This window comes from Anabrus simplex, chromosome 5, assembly GCF_040414725.1.
Source record: "Anabrus simplex isolate iqAnaSimp1 chromosome 5, ASM4041472v1, whole genome shotgun sequence".
Taxonomy (NCBI): Eukaryota; Metazoa; Arthropoda; class Insecta; order Orthoptera; family Tettigoniidae; genus Anabrus; species Anabrus simplex.
The window spans coordinates 431,716,416-431,740,168 of record NC_090269.1 but is presented as its reverse complement, the minus strand read 5'-3'; the positions used below and the strand labels follow the sequence as shown (position 1 = coordinate 431,740,168).

Here is a 23,753-nt window from a genome sequence, read left to right as displayed (position 1 = left end):
TGGAGTCCTTTGCGAGGCAGTATGAATCACGTTCCAGCTGTGTTCCGGTCCCATGAAAAGTGAAACTTTCCACTAGTCCAAGGGGAATGTCCTGATCGCCCTGGCGGACAGGGGCGTGCCACTAATGACCTGGTGATGAGGAAGTGCTCTGTCTGCATGTATATATTTTCTTTATATTGTAATTATGCTGTTATTTTACAGGAGTTGTGTTTGTATACTTATGTACCTTGTATCGGAGTGCCTTGTTGTATTTGTTGTCAGTGTGTTGTGTCTTGACAAATTAATCTTTGTCTCTTAAATTTAGCCCGGAGCTAATTTTTTCTGGTGGTATGCAGCTTCAGGCTGGTTGTTTGTGACAGATCAGATCTGTGTAGTATATAAGTTAGGATCCCTGGATTTTCCCTTATCAGGATTAATAATTTTGTATATGTAAATAGGTGTATTATGGAATGAAACCGGCGTGACTTTCTCTTGTCGAAGCATAGCTTGTGGACGGTCGCAATCGAAATTCCCCTCGGAGAAATCGGCATATTCACTTGGCGGCATTGTCGATAATTAAAGATGTAAATCAGGCCAAGATTTAATATTTTGTACTTTTATAAATTATTTGGTTGGTATTTGGACCGACATATTTCAGTTATTATGCTTTTATTATGACAGTTTGCGTCATGTTTTATTGTATTTTGTGGAATTTCGTTAGAATGAATATTAATTATGTGCTCTAGTGAATAAATCCATTTTACCCCTTTATATGTCTCTTATTCACAACAAATGCAACTGTTTCCCACTCATATACACCATTGGTGATTTTTTTATAGAAGTTACATTTAATTTTCGCCCATAGACCGAACGAAACCACGAAGCTCTAACCAACTGAGTCCGGCATTGTGATATTGATGGATGGGAATGGTTCAGTATGGCATCTTAAGAAACAAAAAGAGAGATCAAGCAAACACCAGATTTGTGAAGCATGAAGACAGCATAATATTAACAAACAGATGGAATAGATGGAGAGAGTATTTTCAGAAGTTGCTGAACGTAAGAACTGATGACAATCATTCAATGGACGATTAGGAAAGGCAATTAGTTGATGAAATGGATAAAGAAATTACAATGAATGAAATTGAAATGGCAGTAAGAATGATGAAGAATGGAAAAACTGCTGGAATAGATGAAATTTCAGTGGAGATGATAAATGCGGCTGGAGCTGAAGGCCTGCAGTGGACATATCGAGTTCTCAGGACTGTCTGGGAGAATAAGGAGGTCCCTGATGATTAGCAAAAAGGAATAGTCATCCCAATTTTCAAGAAAGGCGATAAGAATTTTGAAGAACTACAAAGGAATTACTATAATATCCCATGTTACTACGATAATGGAGGGGATACTGGAAAGTAGGATAAGGGTGAGGGTTGAGAATCAGATACAGGAAAATCAGCTTGGTTTCAGAAGTGGAAGGTCAACAATAGAGCCCATTTTCATTATGAGACAACCAAAGGAAAAGCAATGGGAGTACGGGATTGATATGGTGATGACATTCATTGACATTCAAAAGGCATATGACAGTGTCCCTAGGACTAAAGTTTGGGACAGTCTGGTGCAAAAGAATTGGACAGGGATTAATAAAAATGATCATGGCAATGTACAAGGAATGTTGTTGTTGCGTGCAAACACAAGTTGGCAGGACAAGTTGTTTCAAAATAACTAGTGGGCTGAGGCAGAGAAGTGAACTATCACCAATCCTGTTTACAATAATAATGGATGACATCATGAGAACAGCAAAAGCAGAATGTGGAGGAAGAGAAATGAACATGTTGTTATTTGCAGATGATATTGTGATTCAGGGAGAAGACAACAGGAAGGTGCAAGAACAGTTGGATGTGGTGAATGGGAAAATAGAAGAATGTGGATTGAAAATAAGTGTAGAAAAGAGTAAAACTCTTGTTATGACCAGAGGGGAGAAAGAAGGGAAAGGTCAAATTAGATTTGCAGACAAGCCCCTGGAAGTAGTGGGAACATTTAAATACCAGAGGAGTGAATTAATGGAGAATGCTAGACCGGATGCTGAGATTAGCAAGAGGATACAAGCAGGAAATTGTTTCTATCATAGTGTATGCATCATGTTATGGGACAAAGATCTGCCAATGGAAGCAAAGGAAACTATGTACAAGATGTATTATGCACCCATAATAACTTACGGAGCAGAAACTTGGACAATGACAAAGAAGGATGAGAGTCGAATATAGAAGGCCGAAGTGAAGTTCTTAAGGAGTATGATACAGAAGAGTAGAAGAGAAAAAATAACATACATGCATACATACATTATCATTATAGCCTGTTATGCCTTTCAGAATTCAGTCTGCAAGCTTCTGTGAATTTACTAAATGTCGCCAGAATCCTCGATTTGCTACTAGTGTTGAACCCTCATTTAGTTCTATACCTCTTATCTTTAAATCATTAGAAACCAAGTCTTGGTCTACCTCTACTCCTCTTACCCTCCATAGCAGATTCCATTATTCTCCTCACATGATCCCACCACCAAAGCCGGTTTATCCATACAGCCTCATCCACTGAGTTCATTCTTAAATTAGCCATTATCTGCTCATTCTGAGTACCTTCCTATCATTGTTCCCACCTGTTTGTACCAGCAATCATTCTTGCCACTTTCATGTCGGTTACTTCTAACTTATGAATAAGACATCCTGAGTCCACCCAGCTTTCACTCCTGTAAACAAAAGTTGGTCTGAAAACAGACCAATGTAAAGATAGTTTTGTCTGGGAGCTGACCTCCTTCTTACAGAATACTGTTGATCGCAACTGCGAGCTCACTGCATTAGCCTTACAGCACCTTGATTCAATCTCACTTACTATATTACCATCCTGGGAGAACACACAACCTAAATATTTGAAATTATTGACCTGTTCTAGCTTTGTATCACCAATCCGACATTCAATTCTGTTCATTCTCTTACCTACTGACATCAATTTAGTCATCGAGAGGCTAATTTTCATACCATACTCATTGCACCTATTCTCAAGTTCCAGGATATTACACTGCAGGCTTTCGACACACTCTGCCACTAAGACCATGTCGTCAGCATAGCCAGACTGCTTATTAGATTTCCACCTAACTGAATCCCTCCCTGCCATTCTATACCTTTCAGCAGATGATCCATGTAAACTACGAACAGCAAAGGTGAAAGATTGCAGCCTTGTCTAACCCGTGTAAGTACCCTGAACGAAGAACTCATTCTGCCATCAATTCTCACTGAAGCCCAATTGTCATCATAAATGCCTTTGATTGCTTTTAATAATCTGCCTTTAATTCCATAGTCCCCCAGTATGGCGAACATCTTTTCCCTCGGTACCCTGTCATATGCTTTCTCTAGATCTACGAAACATAAACACAACTGCCTATTCCTCTCGTAGCATTCTTCATTTACCTGGTGCATACTGAAAATCTGATCCTGACAGCCTCTCTGTGGTCTGAAACCACACTGGGTTTCATCCAACTTCCTCTGAATGACTGATCGCACCCTCCCTTCCAAGATGCCAGTGAATACTTTGCCTGGTATACTAATCAACGAGATACCTCGATATTTGTTGCAATCCTTCCTGTTCCCTTGCTTATAGATAGGTGCAATTACTGCTTTTGTCCAATCTGAAGGTACCTTACCAACACTCCATGCTAATTTTACTACTCTATGAAGCCATTTCATCCCTGCCTTCCCATTATACTTCACCATTTCAGGTCTAATTTCATCTATTCCTGCTGCTTTATGACAATGGAGTTTATTTACTGTCCTTTCCACTTCCACAAGCATAATTTCACCAACATCATTTTCCTCCTCCCCATGAGCTTGGCTGTTCAAAACAGCACCAGGATGATTTCCTTTTACATTGAGATGATGTTCAAAATATTCCATCCACCTCTCCAGTGATCTATTAAGAGTGCACCTGAATTACTCAAAACACTGTTCATTTCCTTTTTCCCTCCCTTCCTAAGATTCTTTATTACTGTCCAGAAAGGATTTCCTGCTGCTTGACCTAGCCTTTCCAAGTTATTATCAAAATCTTCCCATGACTTCTTTTTGGATTCAACAACTATTTGTTTCGCTCTGTTTCTTTCATCTATGTACAAATCCCTGTCTGCCTCGGCCCTTTGGAACAATTTCTGATAAGCCTTCTTTTTATGTTTACAAGCTGCTCTCACTTCATCATTCCACCAAGATGTTTGCCTTTTCCCATCTTTACACACAGATGCTCCTAGGCATTCCTTGCTGTTTGTACTACAGCATCACTGTATGCCACCCATTCACTTTCTATATCCTGAACCTGCTTACTGTCTACTGTTTGAAACTTCTCACTAATCATATCCATGTACTTCTGTCTAATTTCCTCATCCTGGAGATTTTCTACCCTTATTCGTTTGCAGACAGATTTCACTTTCTCTACCCTAGCCCTAGAGATACATAGTTCACTACAAATCAGATAGTGGTCTGTATCATCGAAAAATCTGTGGAAAACTCGTACATTACTAACAGATTTCCTGAATTCGAAGTCTGTTAAGATATAGTCTAGTAAGGATCTGGTACCCCTAGCCTCCCATGTGTAGCGGTGAATAGCCTTATCCTTGAAGAATGTATTCGTAACAGCTAAACCCATACTAGCAGAGAAGTCCAGCAAACACTTCCCATTCCCATTAGCTTCCATATCTTCCCCACATTTACCAATCACCCTTTCATATCCTTCAGTTCTATTCCCAACTCTCGCATTGAAATCGCCCATTAGACTATTCTATCCTTGCTGTTGAGCCTGACCACGATGTCACTTAATGCCTCATAAAAACTTGTCAACTTCATCCTCATCTGCACCCTCACATGGTGAATACACGGACACAATTCTAGTCCTAATTTCTCCAACTAACAAATCTACCCACATCATTTGCTCATTTACGTGCCTAACAGAAACTATGTTGCGTCCAATGGTATTCCTGGTAAAGAGCCCTACCCCAGACTCTGCCCTACCCTTTCTAACCCCCGTCAAGTACACTTTATAATCTCCTATCTCTTCCTCGTTTTCTCCCCTTACCCGAATATCACTTACTCCTAGCACATCCAAATGCATCCTCTTTGCTGACTCAGCCAGTTCTACTCTCTTTTCTCCATAAGCCCCATTAATATTGATAGCTCGCCATCAAATTCCATTTCGTTTGCCAAGTTTTTTCCAAGGAGTAACTTGCCTGTCACATGGGAGTGGGACTCCGTTACTCCCATACATCCAAGGCTTGCTTAAAATGTTCTGAGCTTGATAAATTCATTAAGCAGGATGCTACACTACTGAATGAGAAAATTCGGGAAGAAATTGGAGTGGAAAAAATGAATGTTAGAATAGAGAAGATGGTTTGGTCATATAAAGTGAATGAGTGATGAAGGAATGCCAAAAAAGGTGATGGAAATGCAAATGCAAGGAAGGAGAGGCTGTGGACAAACACGATTGAGATGGAAGGACACAATTAAGCACAGTATTATAGGAAGAAATCTAGACTGGGACAGTGTTGGAGGAGGAGTGGTGGAAAGACCAAAGAAAATGGAGAGGAACCATATTTGCCCCTACCCGGCTACAGCTGGATAAAGGCAAATGATGATGATGACGATTATCTCTAGTACACTATAGGTGAACCTGCCCTTTCCTTAACACATATTTCCTCTAGCAGATTTCAGACATGAGGGTGACCCAGAGAAATTACACCTGCGTTGAAGTTCTGTTTATCACACTGGACTATCCAGTCTCAAAATATTGGCTGAAGATTTGTGATTTAACTTCTCCCGCTCTAATTCAGATACGAGAAATTCTTTTAAGTTGTGGTGCTAAAGGTGGTTGGGTAGTAGTGATGAAGATTACAGTTTTAACAAAAGTACAATGTAACACAATCCTCTTCTTAGAGGTGCAACCCCTATATCTAATAACTGGTAAAATAACATTGATACTGACAGTAAAAATTACAAACTAATCCAATCCAACCCTAACACTCTCACTAACAGTAAGTATTAGGGGTCACAGCTGTAACATCTGGAGATGTCAGGAGCACTTGTAATATTTGGACACACCATACATACAGCACTGCTCATTTACGACATTTATATATATGTAAAACCATCAGATATCATTTGCCTAGTGTGAAAACGGGAAACCATGGGAAGACATCTTCAGGGCTTCTGACTGTGGGATTCAAACCCACTATCTCCTCAATGCAAACTCATGGCAATGTGATCCCAACAGCATGACGAACTTGCTCAGTTTTTTCACTTAAGAGAACTAACTAAACAGATAATATATAAGTAATAATAATAATAATAATAATAATAACGTAAACGTTTCCACCTTTTCAATACTACAATATATTCACAAAATTACAAATTTATACGGTACTAGTTTCGACCCATCTAGGGGTCATCATCAGCCGTATTGGAGCAAAGATCATTTGTGGCGAAATCCTAAGACAATGTTATTTTAAAGAATAACAAGTGAAATGAGATGTTATGGTAATAGTTAATAATACAAGGAATATACATACTAAGAGGTTTTTAACAAAGAATAAAGTATAAATGGGGTGTTGTAAAAATTATAATCATGGAAATCAGTAAGTTCTTGTGTTGAAATGAAATATGGCTTAGGAAGAGGGCTTAAGGTGGGGCTGAAGGGTGCGGGAGAAAGTGTAATTGTCTTGGAAAAGTACCTTTGATTAAATTTAGGATTGAGTTTAGGTTGGCTGCATTATTGTTTCTGAGGAAAGTGATAAATAGATCGAAGAGTATGTTGGGTTTCTATTTATCACTTTCCTCAGAAACAATAATGCAGCCAACCTAAACTCAATCCTAAATTTAATCAAAGGTACTTTTCCAAGACAATTACACTTTCTCCCGCACCCTTCAGCCCCACCTTAAGCCCTCTTCCTAAGCCATATTTCATTTCAATACAAGAACTTACTGATTTCCATGATTATAATTTTTACAACACCCCATTTATACTTTATTCTTTGTTAAAAACCTCTTAGTATGTATATTCCTTGTATTATTAACTATTACCATAACATCTCATTTCACTTGTTATTCTTTAAAATAACATTGTCTTAGGATTTCGCCACAAATGATCTTTGCTCCAATACGGCTGATGATGACCCCTAGATGGGTCGAAACTAGTACCGTATAATTTTGTAATTTTGTGAATATATTGTAGTATTGAAAAGGTGGAAACGTTTACGTTATTATTATTATTACTTATATATTATTCTCAGTTCAATACGGACCAAAAACATGTAATTCATAACCATCAATAACTAAACAGAGTATTAAAAAATTTGATCCGATATTAAAGACAAAACATGTCTGTGGGAAAAAGTAGCAGTTCACCCCAGAAATAGATACAGTTCGTGAAGGTGCAAATCTAAATTGTGCTGAAGTTATTTGACATTTTAAATGCACACTTTCCACACAGCTTCATGAGCTCAAATAAAGATTTGATTTATTTGTTAGTATGTTCCAAGCAGTCAGTGGACAGATTGTGTCGAATGACATTCGTATACGAATAACTTTCAGTAGTGTTTAAATGTAAGAAAGATCACAACATGAAGCTGAATTTGGAATTCAAGAGGACAAACTGCATCAAATATTTGTTTATAGAAAGAGGACTTAGGGATTGGAGTAATCTTGCAAGCTAAATGTTAAGTCATTTCCAAATTATCTGAAATTGTATACGAAAATTCTCGGTAATAAACATGTAGGAAACCTGCAAACTGGGTAATTGCCGTAAGTGCAGACGAGTGTCATTGATTGACTGATCAAGACGCCGGGCAGAGAAGACGATAAACTGACAGGGAAAATGGACAAAATCAATATTCGAAGTTCGCAACTGCCCATAATTTCCAGTAACAATGACTGACTGCAAGGATTGCATCACTGCTGCTCTGATGGTCACCAACAGAGACAGGCCAAAAAATACATTATCCTTAATAGGTGTGAGCCAAGAGATGAAAGGAAGATGCAATGAACATTTGGAGAGCTTTCATTTATTATATGAAAGTCTTCCAAAGGTATAGGTCTTTTGAAATTCAATGTATCATTTAGAATAAATCTGCACTTTTATGAAGAAAAAACTTGTTTCCAATATTGGCACACATTTTTCTAACATAATTTTGATATTTGTACAAGAGGTAGCAGAATGATATACAGGAATTCAGTATAACTACGTACATGTGCTGGGATAATTCTGCTTCTTCAAATACCTCTAGACTGAACCTAAAGCACACTTGCCTACATGAAATTAGCATGTCATCACTTTAACCTCTGTGCTATCAGATGAAGGGGCACTGAACTGAAAGCCACACACTCAGAAGATCACAATGGAATGTGTTTAGAATAGCAACAGACAGAGCAAGGAATGATGATTAAAATATCTCACTTCTTCTCCAACATCTTTTGACTGCATATCCGCCTCCAATATAGTGTTTGCTTTAGACATCTCATACTGCTACAGTATTTCAGTATGTGCTCACCCAACATTAGTATGAAGTTTAAATGATGCAAATCTTACGTGGAATTTCTTTTGGAGGAAAAAATGTTCACTATAAAGGCCAGGGACCTACCGGCCATAACATAATTAAATCTAGCACCCACCACTGTCCATCAGTTCAGTAGCTAGTAGCATTGTAACTGGCTGACATGAAATGAAATGATGTCAATCCCACAAAGACAACTTGAGCAAACCATGAAGAATACAAATATAACCATACAACCTTCTGAAATCCATCTCAATAATCAACAAAGGCACCCAACTCGTTCGCTGAATGGTCAGCATACTGGCCTTCGGTTCAGAGGGTCTCATGTTCAATTCCCGGCCAAGTCGGGGATTTTAACCTTCATTCGTTAATTCCAGCGGATCGGGGGCTGGGTGTATGTGCTGTCCCCAACATCCCTGCAACTCACACACCACACATAACACTATCCTCCACCACAATAACACGCAGTTACCTATACATGGCGGATGCCGCCCACCCTCATCGGAGGGTCTGCCTTACAAGGGCTGCACTCAGCTCGAAATAGCCACACGAAATTATTATTATATACCAAACAAGGTAATGATTAAACAATAGAGTCAACCAATGGGTACTTAGGACATGAAGGCCACTGAACCCTCGATCATAAGACGAAGACTATCATGACTTCATCACTATCTGGATCTAACACATAGATCACAAGTACTATCAAGCACAAAACTTTAAATCAGCTTTCTACCACTGCTGTGAAATGAAAACCTACATTCTGTTCTCCAGTCAGTGACGAGCTCAGGGATGGAATGAATGAAGACCCCACCTTGTGGCGAGGATAGGAATTGTGCCTCCTGCCGAAGCTTATCACATTCTTCTGGGGCAATGATTAATGACTGACGAGTGAAATGAAATGATATTTGAGTGTGTTGCTGGAATGAAAGATGATAGGAAAAACCGGAGTACCCAGAGCTAAACCTGTCCCGCCTTTGCTTTGACTATCACAAATCTCACATGGAGTGACCGGAATTTGAACCACAGAACACAGCGGTGCGAGGCTGACGCCCAGCCCCCTGAGCCACGGAGGCATAGAATGCATTGCTGTCTCCCTAGTAAATTCTACAGGCCAACTGGCCACTTTGTGGCCCTAATCTGGGGACTTATGCCACCAGAACCCTTTTGCTTGCCCCATGAACAATGATCTTGTCACTAGCCAGACCCAAATATGTACATCAATAATGCTGTTTGTAGTTCCTAAGAGTTGGCAGCCTTGTGTAGCACACTGTCACATATTTCCAGATAAACAAACATAACACAGACATACCACGCTTAAATGCCCATGCTGCAAGTGGTGAATGCTGGTGTTAATATTGGGTAAGCACATAGTAAATTTTGCCCCTACCAAACTTATTCAGCTACTAAGGGTTAAATTCTGATCCCTATAAAGTTATCTGGAATGAGACTTACAGGAGAAGCATTTAATGTTTCTTCATGCCACGCTGGTTCCTCTTTGATCTTCGTTTCCAGGTCCATTTCACACTGCAAGAGAATCGTCTGAAGGTACTTGGATTGTTGATTACTTCGAATGAACTTACACTGAAAAAATGGCCAGGAAAATATATTATCATTTTGCTGTCATTATTATCTGGATTATTTGTCAACAGACTAAGCAACAAGCTCATCATTTTTCATGATTTTCAATATAAGATCATAGCAAAAACACATAAAATTTTACATAACTGTTGATATTGTGATCATACCTATAGACCCACAGGTTCTCTATGAATGATACTACGATCACAGCCAAGGACCTTTACATAACTGTGAATACAGTGATCACATATATAGGATATCTAATTTAACATGACTGACGATATTGTGATCACAGCCAATGACCCCCAGTTTTACATGACAGCTGATATTGCAATCATAGCTATATGACATACAGTTTTACACAGAAATGAACCCAGAGCAAGATGACTTTTCAATTTAAAAATTCAACATCTATCCATCTGAGTGCGATTGGGTTACACAAAATGTCTTGAAAATTCAGTGACTATGCTATTTGTTTCTCACTCTAATCACCAGAGTAAATTTCTACCATTCTTATCGTCTGAGCTTCCCTCCAAAACTAACTGAACAATTCCCAGTGCCTTGAGAATTGTTGTACCAAACTTTTCCTTCTTAGGATCAAATTCTCACAAACTGTTCTCCTCTCATCAAGCTGATTCTCTATCTCTTTATTTGAGACTTGTTTTATCAATCTGATCTTCAACAACTTCCGATAACACCACATTTCAAAGGCTTCAACACTTTCTCTGAGCACCAGTTATTATCCATGTTTCACTCCCACACAGTGCCATACTCCACAATCAATGTTTTTCAATCTGCTGAATCTAAGGAACATAATGGAGAAAAGACTTGGGTTCAGGCAGGATTTAATGATGAAATTTATAGATATTGAGAAGGCATATGACAGTGTACAACAGCAACTGCTCATGGATGCACTGATAAAAAATGAAGGCAGGCAGAGCAGAACAAATTATCAAAGTCATATAAGAAAAGTATGAATGTAGTATGAAAACTACAATAGGATAAACAAACTGGCTCAATGTAAAAACAGAACTTCAACAAGGATGTGTATTATCCCCTCTCTTCTTCATTACAGTCACGGATGATATCCACAAGAGTATACAACAACAAAAAAAGGGAGGCCTCACTCATTGCAGATGACACTGTAATATAAGGAGAAGATGAAATGGATTCTATACCCTGTATTGAATCAGGGTATAGAGAAATATGGAATAAAACAAGTGTGGAGAAGTGTATGACAGTAATGGTGATGAGAGGAAATAGAGAAGCGAGGGAGAATATTGAAGTAAGTGGAAGACCATTTGAAGTTGTGGAAATATTCAAGTGTTTGTGGAGTATACTTATAGAAGATGAGAAATAAATAATAATGTAATTTGCTTTACATCCCACTAACTTAATTTTTACGAATTTTAGAAATGCCAAGGTGCCGGAATTTAGTCCCGCAGGAATTATTTTATGTGCTAGTAGATATACCTACATGAGGCTGATGTATATTTGGACCTTCATATATCACCAGACTGAGCCATGATCAAACTTGCCAAGTTGCTGTCAGAAGGCGAGCACCTCAACCGTCTGATCCACTCAGCCTGGTGATGATGGGAAAATAAAGTCGGAAATTGGAAAGTGAACAGAACAAGTTTTACCAATGTGTGAGATTTACAGTGTGGAACTGGAACGTCCCAAAGAAATGCAAAAAAATTCTGTACCCAATGTGTTACACTCCAACTTTGATATATGTGACAGCACATGGACAACAACAAAACATTATGAAAGGAGAATCCAAGCAGCCAAGATGAAATCCCTTAGGGGAATAATTGGGAAGATATGAAGGGATAAAAGCAGAAACATAGAAAACAGGGAGAGAATTGAATTCCTAAGCAGCAAGATAAGATAGAGGCCAGTAGGCTGAAAGGGTATGGACACATGATGAGAATGGATAAAGATAGAGTCCCAAAGATAGTATTTAGAGAGAAAATAATGGGAGAAAGACAACAGGGAATGCCCAGAAATAGGTGGATGGATACCTTGAAGGAGAGCACAGAGAAGAGATGAGTGAAAGGAGAAGAAATATTGGAGGTAGGTAGGGAGTGGAAGAGATAGAAAACTGAGAAGGTCCTTGATTCACACCTAAACCCACAAGACTCAAAACGGAAAAAGAAGAAGAAGAATCTGTTGAATGGAAAACCAAAATTTATACAATGCTCCTATCAGCTCTCATTTCATCGAACAACGCTACCAAACTTTCTTTATTTGTCTGTGCATGTCATGTCGAATGAAACCACCGAGGGGTGCTTACCAAGTTGCCCCTCGAAGGGAGTTCCATGTCAGACAATTGGCTTGAATGTTTAGCAGTTTTTATTGTTCCCCTGGTGGTAAGAAACTTGTCTGAATCGAATACTGCGAGCGGTGCCTCATTGAATTCATTTCGGCCAATAGTAGTGTTCATTAGTCAAGGATATTTTACTGTTAAAGTACACAAACTGCACTGACGATAATTACTACAATTTCTCACAACTGAAATACGAGCTACGAACTATGATCAAATGTATTTTGCATATTTCAATGTAGTGGACACTTCCTAAGTGCAACAAGTTTACTCGTTCTGGCCGTCAATAGTTATTCTGTTAATATATTATCGGTGTTATTTGCCCCAGCGTTTGACTAATGAGAAAATAGGAAACCATGGAAATCGATTTTCATGGTCGCCGTTGGTGGCATTCAAACCATGCAAACTCACAGCAACACGCCCCTAACCACGCAGTCAAGTCGCTGGGTCCTGAAGTAGTTCTTTAACACACCGATAAACATCAGGAAATCTTACGAGAGAGAGGCAGGCTAGTGTTAACATAAAACATGAGGAATAAATACTGGATATAGCTGTTTTGGGGTAATGATTTGCTACATAAGAATCTCCATAATAACACTGATATGCCAAGAATGGTACACATTGAGATAAATCTTACAGATATTCTAAACGGAACACCTCGCAAACTGTCGAGCCCTACTACCGTCTTTCGCAGCCTACAGTGTAAAAAAAAACACATTAACATTCACAGCGTCACTTTTAGATCGCACACAGAGGTTAATAACACATCAACAAAATAATTACAATTACACGCTACATCTTGTAATTTTTTTCTAAAATCACGATCCTTAATTTTTCAGGTGCGAAGCACTTCAGAAAAATTATCCATACCATTAAATTCAGACATCCGATTCAGTGAAACCGAGATACAAACACTGTTACAACACAAGAGGGACAGAATTGCCGGCAATTGTACCGCAAAGGTTATATACTAAAGTTATATAAGTATAAATTTCTAATGCTTGAGTAAAAATAACATTTAAAAAAATTAAAAATTGAGGTAGCTCGAAACATGTAGAAATCTGAAACTAAGAAAGGGTAGTATTAACTCCTTACAGTTCTCAATTGAGATCTACAAGTTTGACAAAAGTAAATGACTGAGACTTGATTCATTACCGACAATATGTTACAGCTTCTGAACACAGCGTTAAATGATAAGAAATCACAGTTCTTCAATGACGAAAATCTTAAGAGAAGTAATACCATACATTTTACGGAATAAACTGTACTACTGGACTGGCTAATGCGCATCTTTTTAAACAGCATACCTACCACTTCGAAACCAAACCAGATATAGAGATATTATTTAATAGTAGCAAATTATAACCTCGTATCACTTATAACAAACGCTTAAAAAACAAATGTTTTTCTATCAGCCAGTAGAACAGGCTGGATCTAGAAACTGACAATTCCAGAGTTATCATTACGGTACCCGGTATCCTCCTTGATGATTACTGAACTCCGCACAAATAGCCTCCGTCCAGCCACTAAACCTCAATCAATCAATATTGTTCTGCATTCAGGGCAGTCGCCCAGGTGGCAGATTCCCTATCTGTTGCTTTCCTAGCCTTTTCCTAAATGATTTCAAAGAAATTGGAAATTTATTGAACATCTCCCTTGGTAAGTTATACCAATCCCTCACTCCCCTTCCTATAAACGAATGTTTGCCCCAGTTTGTCCTCTTGAATTCCAACTTTATCTTCATATTGTGATCTTTCCTACCTTTATAAACGCCACTCAAACTTATTCGTCTACTAATGTCATTCCACGCCATCTCTCTTGCTCACAGCTCGGAACATAACACTTAGTCGAGCAGCTCTAGTTCTTTCTTTCAATTCTTCCCAGCCCAAACTTTGCAACATTTTTGTAACGCTACTCTTTTGTCGGAAATCACCCAGAACAAATCAAGCTGCTTTTCTTTGGATTTTTTCCAGTTCCTGAATGAGGTAATCCTGGTGAGGGTCCCATACACTAGAACCATATTCTAGTTGGGGTCTTACCAGAGACTTATATGCCCTCTCCTTTACATCCTTACTACAACCCCTAAACACGCTCATAACCATGTGCAGAGATCTGTACCCTTTATTTACAATTCCATTTATGTGATTACCCCAATGAAGATCTCTCCTTATATTAACACCTAGATACCTACTTACAATGATCCCCAAAAGGAACTTTCACACCGTCAACGCAGTAATTAAAACTGAGAGGACTTTTCCTATTTGTGAAACTCATAACCTGACTTTTAGCCCCGTATATCAACATACCATTGCCTGCTGTCTATCTCACAACATTTTCGAGGTCACGTTTCAGTTCCTCACAATCTTGTCACTTATTTATTACTCTCTACAGAATAACACCATCCGCAATAAGTCTTACGTCTGATTCCACTCATTCCTTTACTCATACCATTTATATATATAAGAAAACGTAAAGGTCCAATAATACTGCCTTGAGGAATTCCCCTCTTAATTATTACAGGGTCAGATAAAGCTTCACCTACTCTAATTCTCTGAGATCTATTTTCTAGAAATGTAGCAACCCATTCAGTCACTCTTTTGTCTAGTTCAATTGCACTCATTTTTGCCAGTAGTCTCCCATGATCCACCCTATGAAATGCTTTAGACAGGTCAATCACGACACAGTCAATTTGACCTCCTGAATCCAAGATATCTGCTATGTCTTGCTGGAATCCTACAAGTTGAGCTTCAATGGAATAACCTTTCCTAAAACCGAACTGCCTTCTATCGAACCAGTTATTAATTTCACAAACATGTCTAATATAATCAGAAAGAATGCCTTCCCAAACCTTACATACAATACATGTCAAACTTACTGGCCTGTATTTATCAGCTTTATGTCTATCACCCTTTCCTTTATACACAGGCACTACTATAGCAACTCTCCACACATTTGGTATAGCTCCTCCGACCAAACAATAATCAAATAAGTACCGGTACCTACTTTAGATATGGTACTATATCTCAACCCATTGTCTTTAGTATATTCCCAGAAATCTTATCAATTCCAGCTGGTTTTCTAGTTTTCAAATTTTGTATCTTATTGTAAATGTCATTCTTATCATATGTAAATTTGAATACTTCTTTAGCCTCCTCTATCTGGACATTAGCCTTGTAATCAACAATCTTTACATACTGCTGACTGAATACTCCTGCCTTTTGAAGATCCTCACATACACACTCCCCTTGTTCATTAATTAATCCTGGAATGTCCTTCTTGGAACCTGCTTCTGTCTTAAAATACCTATACATACCCTTCCATTTTTCACTAAAATTTGTATGACCACCAATTATGCTTGCCATCATGTTATCCTTAGCTGCCTTCTTTGATAGATTCAATATTCTAGTAAGTTCCTTCAATTTCTCCTTACTTCCACAGCCATTTCTAGCTCTATTTCAATCCAGTCTGCAGCTCCTTCTTAATCTCTTTATTTCTCTATTATAATAAGGTGGGTCTTTACCATTTCTTACCTCCCTTAAAGGTACAAACCTGTTTTTGCATTCCTCAACAATTTCTTTAAACCCATCCCAGAGCCTGTTTACATTTTTATTTACTGTTTTCCACCGATCTTAGTTACTTCTTAGAAACTGCCTCATGCCTGCTTTATCAGTCATATGGTACTGCCTAATAGTCCTACTTTTAAGACCTCCCTTTCTATCACATTTATTTTTAACTATGACAAAAAAAAAAACTTCATGATCATTAATACCATCTATTATTTCAGTTTCTCTATGGAGCTCATCTGGTTTTATCAGTACCACATCCAGGATATTTTTCCCTCTGGTTGGTTCCATCACTTTCTGAATCAGCTGTCCTTCCCATATTAACTTATTTGCCATTTGTTTGTCATGCTTCCTGTCGTTCGTATTTCCTTCCCAGTTGACATCTGGTAAATTCAGATCTCCCGCTACAATCACATTTCTTTCCTTGTCATTTCCTACATAGCTGATTATCTTGTCAAATAATTCTGAATCCGTGTCAGTGCTACCCTTTCCTGCTCTGTACACTCCAAATATATCAAGTTGCCTATTATCTTTAGAAATGAGCCTTACACCTAGAATTTCATGTGTCTCATCTTTAACTTTTTCATAGCTTACAAATTCTTCTTTCACCTGAATGAATACTCCCCCTCCCGCCATACCTATCCTATCTGTACGATACACACTCCAGTGCCATGAGAAAATTTCTGTTTCCATTATATCATTTCTCAGCCATGATTCAACTCCTATTACTATATCTGGAAAATATATATCTATTAAATTACTCAATCCTATTCCTTTCTTTACAATACTTCTACAGTTCAACACTAACAATTTTATGTCATTGCTACTTGATTTCCAGTTCCCCGTTCCCTTAACACTGCACCCTAGGCCACCCTGTTTCCCTAAATGTACCTCCTTATTACCCTTCCAAACAAATTTCCTAACTTATATGTACCACTGCGGTTTAAGTGAAGGCCATCTGAGCGCAGATCCCTATCTCCTACCCACCCATTAGGATCTAGAAATCTCACTCCCAGTTTCCCACAAACCCACTCCATAGTCACATTTAAATCCCCAACACCCTCCAGTCAGTATCCCTCCTACACAGTATTCCACTAATAACGATCTCTGCTTTCTTAAACTTCACCCGTGCTGCATTTACCTGATCCCACACATCTCCAACTATGTTGGTACTTATATCAGCTTGTCTAACGTTGTTGGTACCAACTTGAAACACTACCACCTTCTACTTCCCCTCCTCTCTCTCTTCTACTTTCCTCAACATCTGCTTCAACCTAATTCCTGTATAACATTCTACCCTGGTTCCCTTTCCTCCACACACTTTCCCTACATGTCTAATGATGGAATCCCCCATGACCAGAGCCTCAACCCTACCCACCTCATTTAATCCCCTCCCTTCCTGGTCAGCCCTATCTTTCCTGATAGCTGCAAAAGCTACTTCCTCTGCCCTTTTCTCCTTCCCATGACCCTGTTCCACCTGTCTTTTCCTATCCTCTACTCTACATTTCCCTTTCCTACCTTTTCCCTTCTTTCTACTTCCACACATCTCAACAACAGTTCCCTGTCCCTCATCTTCCCTCTGTTGTTCTACCTGGAGTGGCTCGTACCGATTTCCCACAGACACCTGTCCTGAGTTCTGATCCTGAATAGAGCCCTTAGCCTGCAATCTCCTTCCCCTTAGAACATTAGACAACCTGTCTTCTACAACTCCCCCCTTTCCTTCCCCTCTGTCTTGTACACCCATTGTAACCTGTACATTGTTTGAGGGAGTCCTATCTTCCTTCCCATCTTCTGTGAGAATCCTAATTATCTCCCTCAAACTCTCCAACTCCTCCCTCATACCCCTCAATGCCTCACCACACCCACATTTCGTACACTCGCGCTCCTTGGCCATTCTTTACGGAAAAAATTAAAATAAAATAACTTATTTGCAAAAAATAACTGAACGGAGGGATATATTGTCTGGGATAGTACTTAAAGATCACACAACAATAAGGTAATTAATATACAGCTATACTACAATACTACTCTATTTTTTACCCTACAACCCCTAACAGGATAAAAACTGCTGTTAATTACGGTACTGATTATCTAAAGGAATACACAAGAACTGCACAATTCCAAACTACAATTAAGCCTATCCTAATTTCAACAACAGAATTTTAGTAAGAGTTTCTACGGATACCTCTACTACACCAGTAATACACAAATATTTTACAATAAAAAAATAAGCACACTAAATTCTGATAGGATATTAGGCTACTCGTATACTACTGTACACTACAGTAATTTTTAAACTACTTTCAGACGTATCCTAATTACAATACCGGTACAGTATGTCACTACTAAGCACAAACAGAAATGAAATTTGCAAGAACTAGGCCTACTGTACTCGAGGAGTACCAACAAAACTAAATGCTTAGACAAATTATTATTAGAACTATGCTCTTATTATTATTATTATTATTATTATTATTATTATTATTATTATTATTATTATCGTATGGCATTTACAAGCATAATCTGTAAAAATATACAATTAACATACACATTAAAATATAGAGGTAATTAAACTAGAATGTCCAGCTTCGACAACCAGTCCACTGCACTTGGTGTCAATTCATGCAGAGTCTGTAAACCGTCCTTAAATGCTGACAGTGGACAGCTCTCAACAACATGAAGCAATGTCTGCTTCTCAGCACCACACTCACACGCAGCACTTTCACAATATCCCCACTTTCTCATCATATATCGGCACCTGCCGTGGCCTGTTCTGAAACGGTTGAGTTTTGACCACTCATGTCGAGGAAGATCGAAACCTGGCACTTTCTTCGTTGGGTCCTTAATCAGAAAAGCGTTAGTGGGTGGACATTGTTCCCATCGCTGTCTCCATTCTGCTGTTACACTGAATTTTTCATAGGAGTGTAGATCAGTCCAGAGTGGATTCCTGGATTTTAACCTCATCACAGGTGGATCTCGTAAGGCATTGAACAAAAGTGAGTTCCTGTGTACAAAGGTCTTCTTGAGCAACTGTACTTTTGCTGCTTTTCTCCTCAGATCTGGAGGAGCAATGTTTGCTAAAACAGGCAGCCACTGAGTAGGAGTCGACCTCACTGTACCAGTAACAACTCTCATGGTTTCATTGAGCTGTACATCAATCTTGCTCGAATGTACGCTGTTTTCCCACACAGGAGCGCAGTACTCACCAGCCGAGTATACTAGAGAAAGTGAAGCAGTGCGAAGAGTGTTTGCATCTGCACCCCAGTTGCTGCCCGCTAGTTTATGCAGTAGATTTACTCTTGTACTCAGCTTCTTTGACAGATTCGAGCAATGCTGTTTGAACGACAAGGACCAATCCAGTGTGACACCCAGATATTTTGGGAAGAAGTTGTGGGAGACTTCTGTTCCATTAAAAAGCACATGTAGCTTCCGATTAGCTTCCATGTTATGCAAGTGGAATGCTGTTACTTCCGTTTTACTAGGATTTGGTTGGAGTCTCCATTTGTGAAAATAGTCGCACATGGTAGCTAGGTCCTCTGTAAGTACATCCTCACAGTGTGCCAAATCCGTACTCTGAGTAATTAAAGCTAGATCATCTGCAAACTGTATCTTCTTTGAAGTTGTTCTTGGCAGGTCATGGATGTAAAGATTGAATAGAATGGGAGATAAAACTGACCCTTGGGGTAAACCATTATTTAGAGATCTCCACCTGCTTCTTTCACCATTCAGAAATACAGCAAGTCGACGGTTGGATAACATGTTGTTTAGTAAGCATGCTAGCTTCTGACAAGGAATGACCTGAACAAACTTGAGCAACAGTCCCTCTCTCCAGACCGTGTCATAGGCTGATGTAAGGTCCACAAAAGCTGCAGCAGTCTTCAGTCTTTTCTGGAATCCTGCTTCAATCTCTGTTGTCAGTGTTAGCACCTGATCACAACAACTACGATTCTTTCTGAAACCCCTTTGCTCAACTGGGATGACTCTTTCTATTGCTTCCTGGATACGGTTAAGTATCATTCTTTCAAGCATCTTGTAGATTACACTAAGGAGTGAAATTGGTCGATAATGTGAAGCATCAGTTCCTTCCTTTCCTGGTTTCAAGACTGCAATTACTTTGGCTTGTTTTAACAACTTAGGTAGTTTACCAGTTCGTAGAATTTCATTGAAGAAGTTGACTAGCCATTGTTTTGTACCAGGGCCTATGGCCTTCAGAAACTCCGGATAGATTTCATCCAGACCAGCAGCTTTCTTTATCTTTATCTTGGATAGAGCCTTGTCCAGTTCTTCAGTACTGAAGTCACAGGAATACTCCGGATGGGATGACAACTGTGATCTTCTCGTTCTTAGTTGCTTCTTAACACTCCTTGCGTGTACCTTGTCCAGCTTCGCTCTGGAGATTTGTGTCAGTCTGGAGGCAATGGTGTTTGGGTTCATTGGCAAACTTCTGCGTTTCATTGTAGGGTCACTACCAAGTTTTCTTATGAGGTTCCAGGCTTTACGACTAGAGTGTGTGAAGTCTATCTCTGCTGTAGTTCTGTGCCACTTCCCTCTCCTCGATTTATTTAGAGCCCTTAGCAACTCATCAGCTGTTGTTTTATTAGGAGAGTTCTGATATTCGGTGTAGAGCTGATTACATTCTTCCGACCATCCTGGTATATACGTCTTGCGATATCCCCGGGGAATGAACTTCCTAGCATTAGCTTTTATGGCGTTGACAAATCTATTGTAATTTTCAGGAACTGGTCGTATCCACTGTACAGTGTTATCAAGTCCTTCTCCAAATTTATCCCACTTTGCTAGTCGAAAATTCCAACGAGGTTGTGGTACTGAAGACACAAGAGGGATCTCAGTGCCATAGTAAATAATAACCGGTCTGTGTTGACTGTGAGGAAAGGAACTGATGACCTTTCGTTGTACCATGTGATGATTCTCAGGAGTTGACTGTGACACTATGCACAGGTCAGGAGAATAATACACTCTAATAGATACACACGAAACATAATACACGAATATAGCAGGCAAGATACGGCAATATCTAAATAAACTGTATCCACACTACAATTTTCAGCTGAAGTGTAGTTATGTGAATATTTACCGCTGGTGGATTAGTATTATTTTCCCTACTATGCGGGACGGAGAATAAAAATGTCCTTAAATGCTGAAAATGCTGATGAATACATTGCTTAAATTAAAGGCCTTACGGAATAAATTATTCTACTAGGGAAGTGACATAGCCGTTAAAGTCGAGTCTAAACGACTGTCTAGACAGTAAAAATTTAATGTAGGATCACAATGCACAGGGATACAGGGTACTTTCTCTCCTCCCCAGTGTGATTCATCACGGCATTTACCCACCAAACAGACCAGACTGTCTCACATTTATAGGAGGTTATACTTTTTCGGGGTGAGGGGGGTGTTGGCGAGGCCCGCTCCCCCCCCCCCCCCGCGTGACCATCGCCTCAATCTACATGGCTTCCGACATGCTACTAGTTCTAAGAAGAGAAAGATAGCACGGAGGAGTGGAAGTGTGATACTACAGGAGTATCTGCCTGTCCCCATGCTCAGCATGCTACCAGTCCGGATGTGGTGGTGGGTATCAATAGTGGTGTAATCGGGTAATAAGGGTCAGGACAAAACCACATAGGCTGAAATAGAAAGATGCCTACTTGTAAAACCTGACATTTTGTAGATAGCACATGCAAGGATGTGGTTCTGGAGAGGTCCAGGTAATTGCGTTAGTTGGGAATAGGTATCATGCACAAGTCATAAGCCTATTCCTCGCCGGCCCAGTTATTCAGGGGATCAGTCCTTCTGGGCACTGCTGTGGCTAGCGCGGTCCCTGCCGGTTGCCGAGCCATGCTGTGGCACCACCCGACTCCCTTGGGGTCCCTCTAAACCAGTCTCCAATCCCGGAGAATTAGGCCAAGCCGGCCTGGGCGTGAGCCTCCTGGTTGGGGATGGGTCATGACGCCGGGCTTCCTTCCTCTCCGCCCGCGCCATGGCCCGGTATACAGGGCAACTGCTATGGGAGGCCGGGTGACCCCCCGCGCAGTTGGCGCACACCGGCGCCTCCATAAGTGTAGCGCAGGCCGTGTAATGATGATCACCACCACAGCGGTTGCACCTCACTTGGAACCCACAGCTAAACTGACGGTGGCCCCACCTCAGACAGCGGAAACACTGCAAGAGTTGTTGATGGGGACGTTTCAGTCTCACCTGATTGCCGCTACCCGCTGACGTCCTCTCCTGATTGGCTCCTTGGTTGACTGCTGTCCTGGGAGTCGCCCTGGATTGCTGCTGGGCGGCCCTCTCCTGGTGGCCGTCGTCATATTCTTCCTACTGGTCCTGGGGCGGCGTCTCCTTCCTGTGGGTCTCTTCACGGCAGGGGAGGAGGTCTCGTCCTGGTGGCCCTCCTCCAGGCCTGGTGACCTCGAGGTAGGTGGTAGCTCTGCTGCGTCGCCTTCTTCTTCCTCCTCCTGGTTGGCGGCGGCAACGTCGGTCGGTGCATACACCTCACTGCGTTCCCTGTCCTGTGGGGCGCTTATCGACAGAATCGCTGGCAAACAGGGCCTCGACAGCAGCCTCTGAGCGCCAGGGGGCGTCCTTCTCTACTGCCGTGGTGCCGTCCGCCGTCTGGAGCACTTTCCTGGATTGCGCCCGGGTGATAGGCCCTTCCTGGTAGGCCTTGGTCTGCGTCCACTTCGAGAAGGTGGTCCATGGAAGAGCAGTCTGCGTCCACTTCGCAGTGCCAAGCCGTTCGGCCTGGGTCGCACAGTTGCGGCGCCAGGGGGCGGCGTGCTCCACCTCCGTAGTGGCGTCGCTGGTCTCCCGCTGGGTGGCTTGGACTAGGTCGGTGTTAACCGCCCTATGCCTTAGCCTCCTCGGCGTCTGGGTGATGGCCTCTCTGGTCTCCGTCTCGGCATTCCTCCAGAGGGCGCCGGAGTTCGTTCCTCGCACGCCGTCTCTCCCTGGTAGTCGGACGACCTGAAACAGAGTAGAGAGCTCCATCTCCACGTCGTGCATCCGCTCCTGGTCGTGATGCCTTATGATGAGGCCTAGTGGCAGAAAGCTCTCCACGGACATGGTAGTCGGGAGCCTCCTGCCTCCCTGGAGGGGGCGCCGCACTCTGTCCAGGACTAGGGCCCGTTCGGAATAAACAAAGGCGACCCGGCCTGTAGTAGACGAACAGCGCCTCGTACTCCGGATCCCTGTAGCCCTCTGAGAAGAAAAAGCCATCAGGGAGGTCGCACCCGTCCCTGTGCAGCTGCGTCTCCACCTCGGTCTCCGACGCGTGCTGCTCCTGCTCCGTCGGGGGGGGGGGGGGAGATGTCTTCGGTTCAGGGTGGTCCTCCATCCATTGCCGCGTTTGGTAGAAGGGGCCTCCCCTGTAGATAACTCCTTTCGCCAACCCCATGCCATAGGGAACGTCCCTGTTGTTCGCCGTGGTCATCCTGGTCCTCCTGAAATAAAATCCTGAAAGAGAAAAGCGAGCACTGAGAAGTGCTACAGTGCTCCAAGCGGCGAGGTAGAGGAAACGCTGTACGTTCACGTACTACCATTACAGGCTAAAATGGTCATAACTTCCGAACAATTCATGCAAATAGTTTCCTGACAAGGTTAGTGCAATCCTTATAAAGTACTGGAGGAGGTCAATCAATTTATTTCGATGAGGAGTTCGAGGATAATTTCGAAATATTTATTTAATCTTAAGGAGTTACTTTGTTTGCCA

The 23,753-nt window shown here is 40.9% G+C and overlaps 1 protein-coding gene across 1 annotated transcript in view; it reads right to left on the bottom strand.

The window, feature by feature from the left end:
* The window catches only part of LOC136874607 (zinc finger protein 2), an 82,528-nt gene extending 68,830 nt beyond the window's left edge, over nt 1-13,698 (bottom strand). The window contains exons 1-2 of the mRNA XM_068227879.1: nt 13,617-13,698; nt 10,010-10,138 (exon numbers count right to left, since the gene is read on the bottom strand). Coding sequence (XP_068083980.1) covers nt 10,010-10,075 — 66 coding nt within the window. The 5' untranslated portion in view covers nt 10,076-10,138; nt 13,617-13,698. The remainder of the gene's footprint in view (nt 1-10,009; nt 10,139-13,616) is intronic.
* Between the last annotated feature and the right edge of the window lie 10,055 nt (nt 13,699-23,753).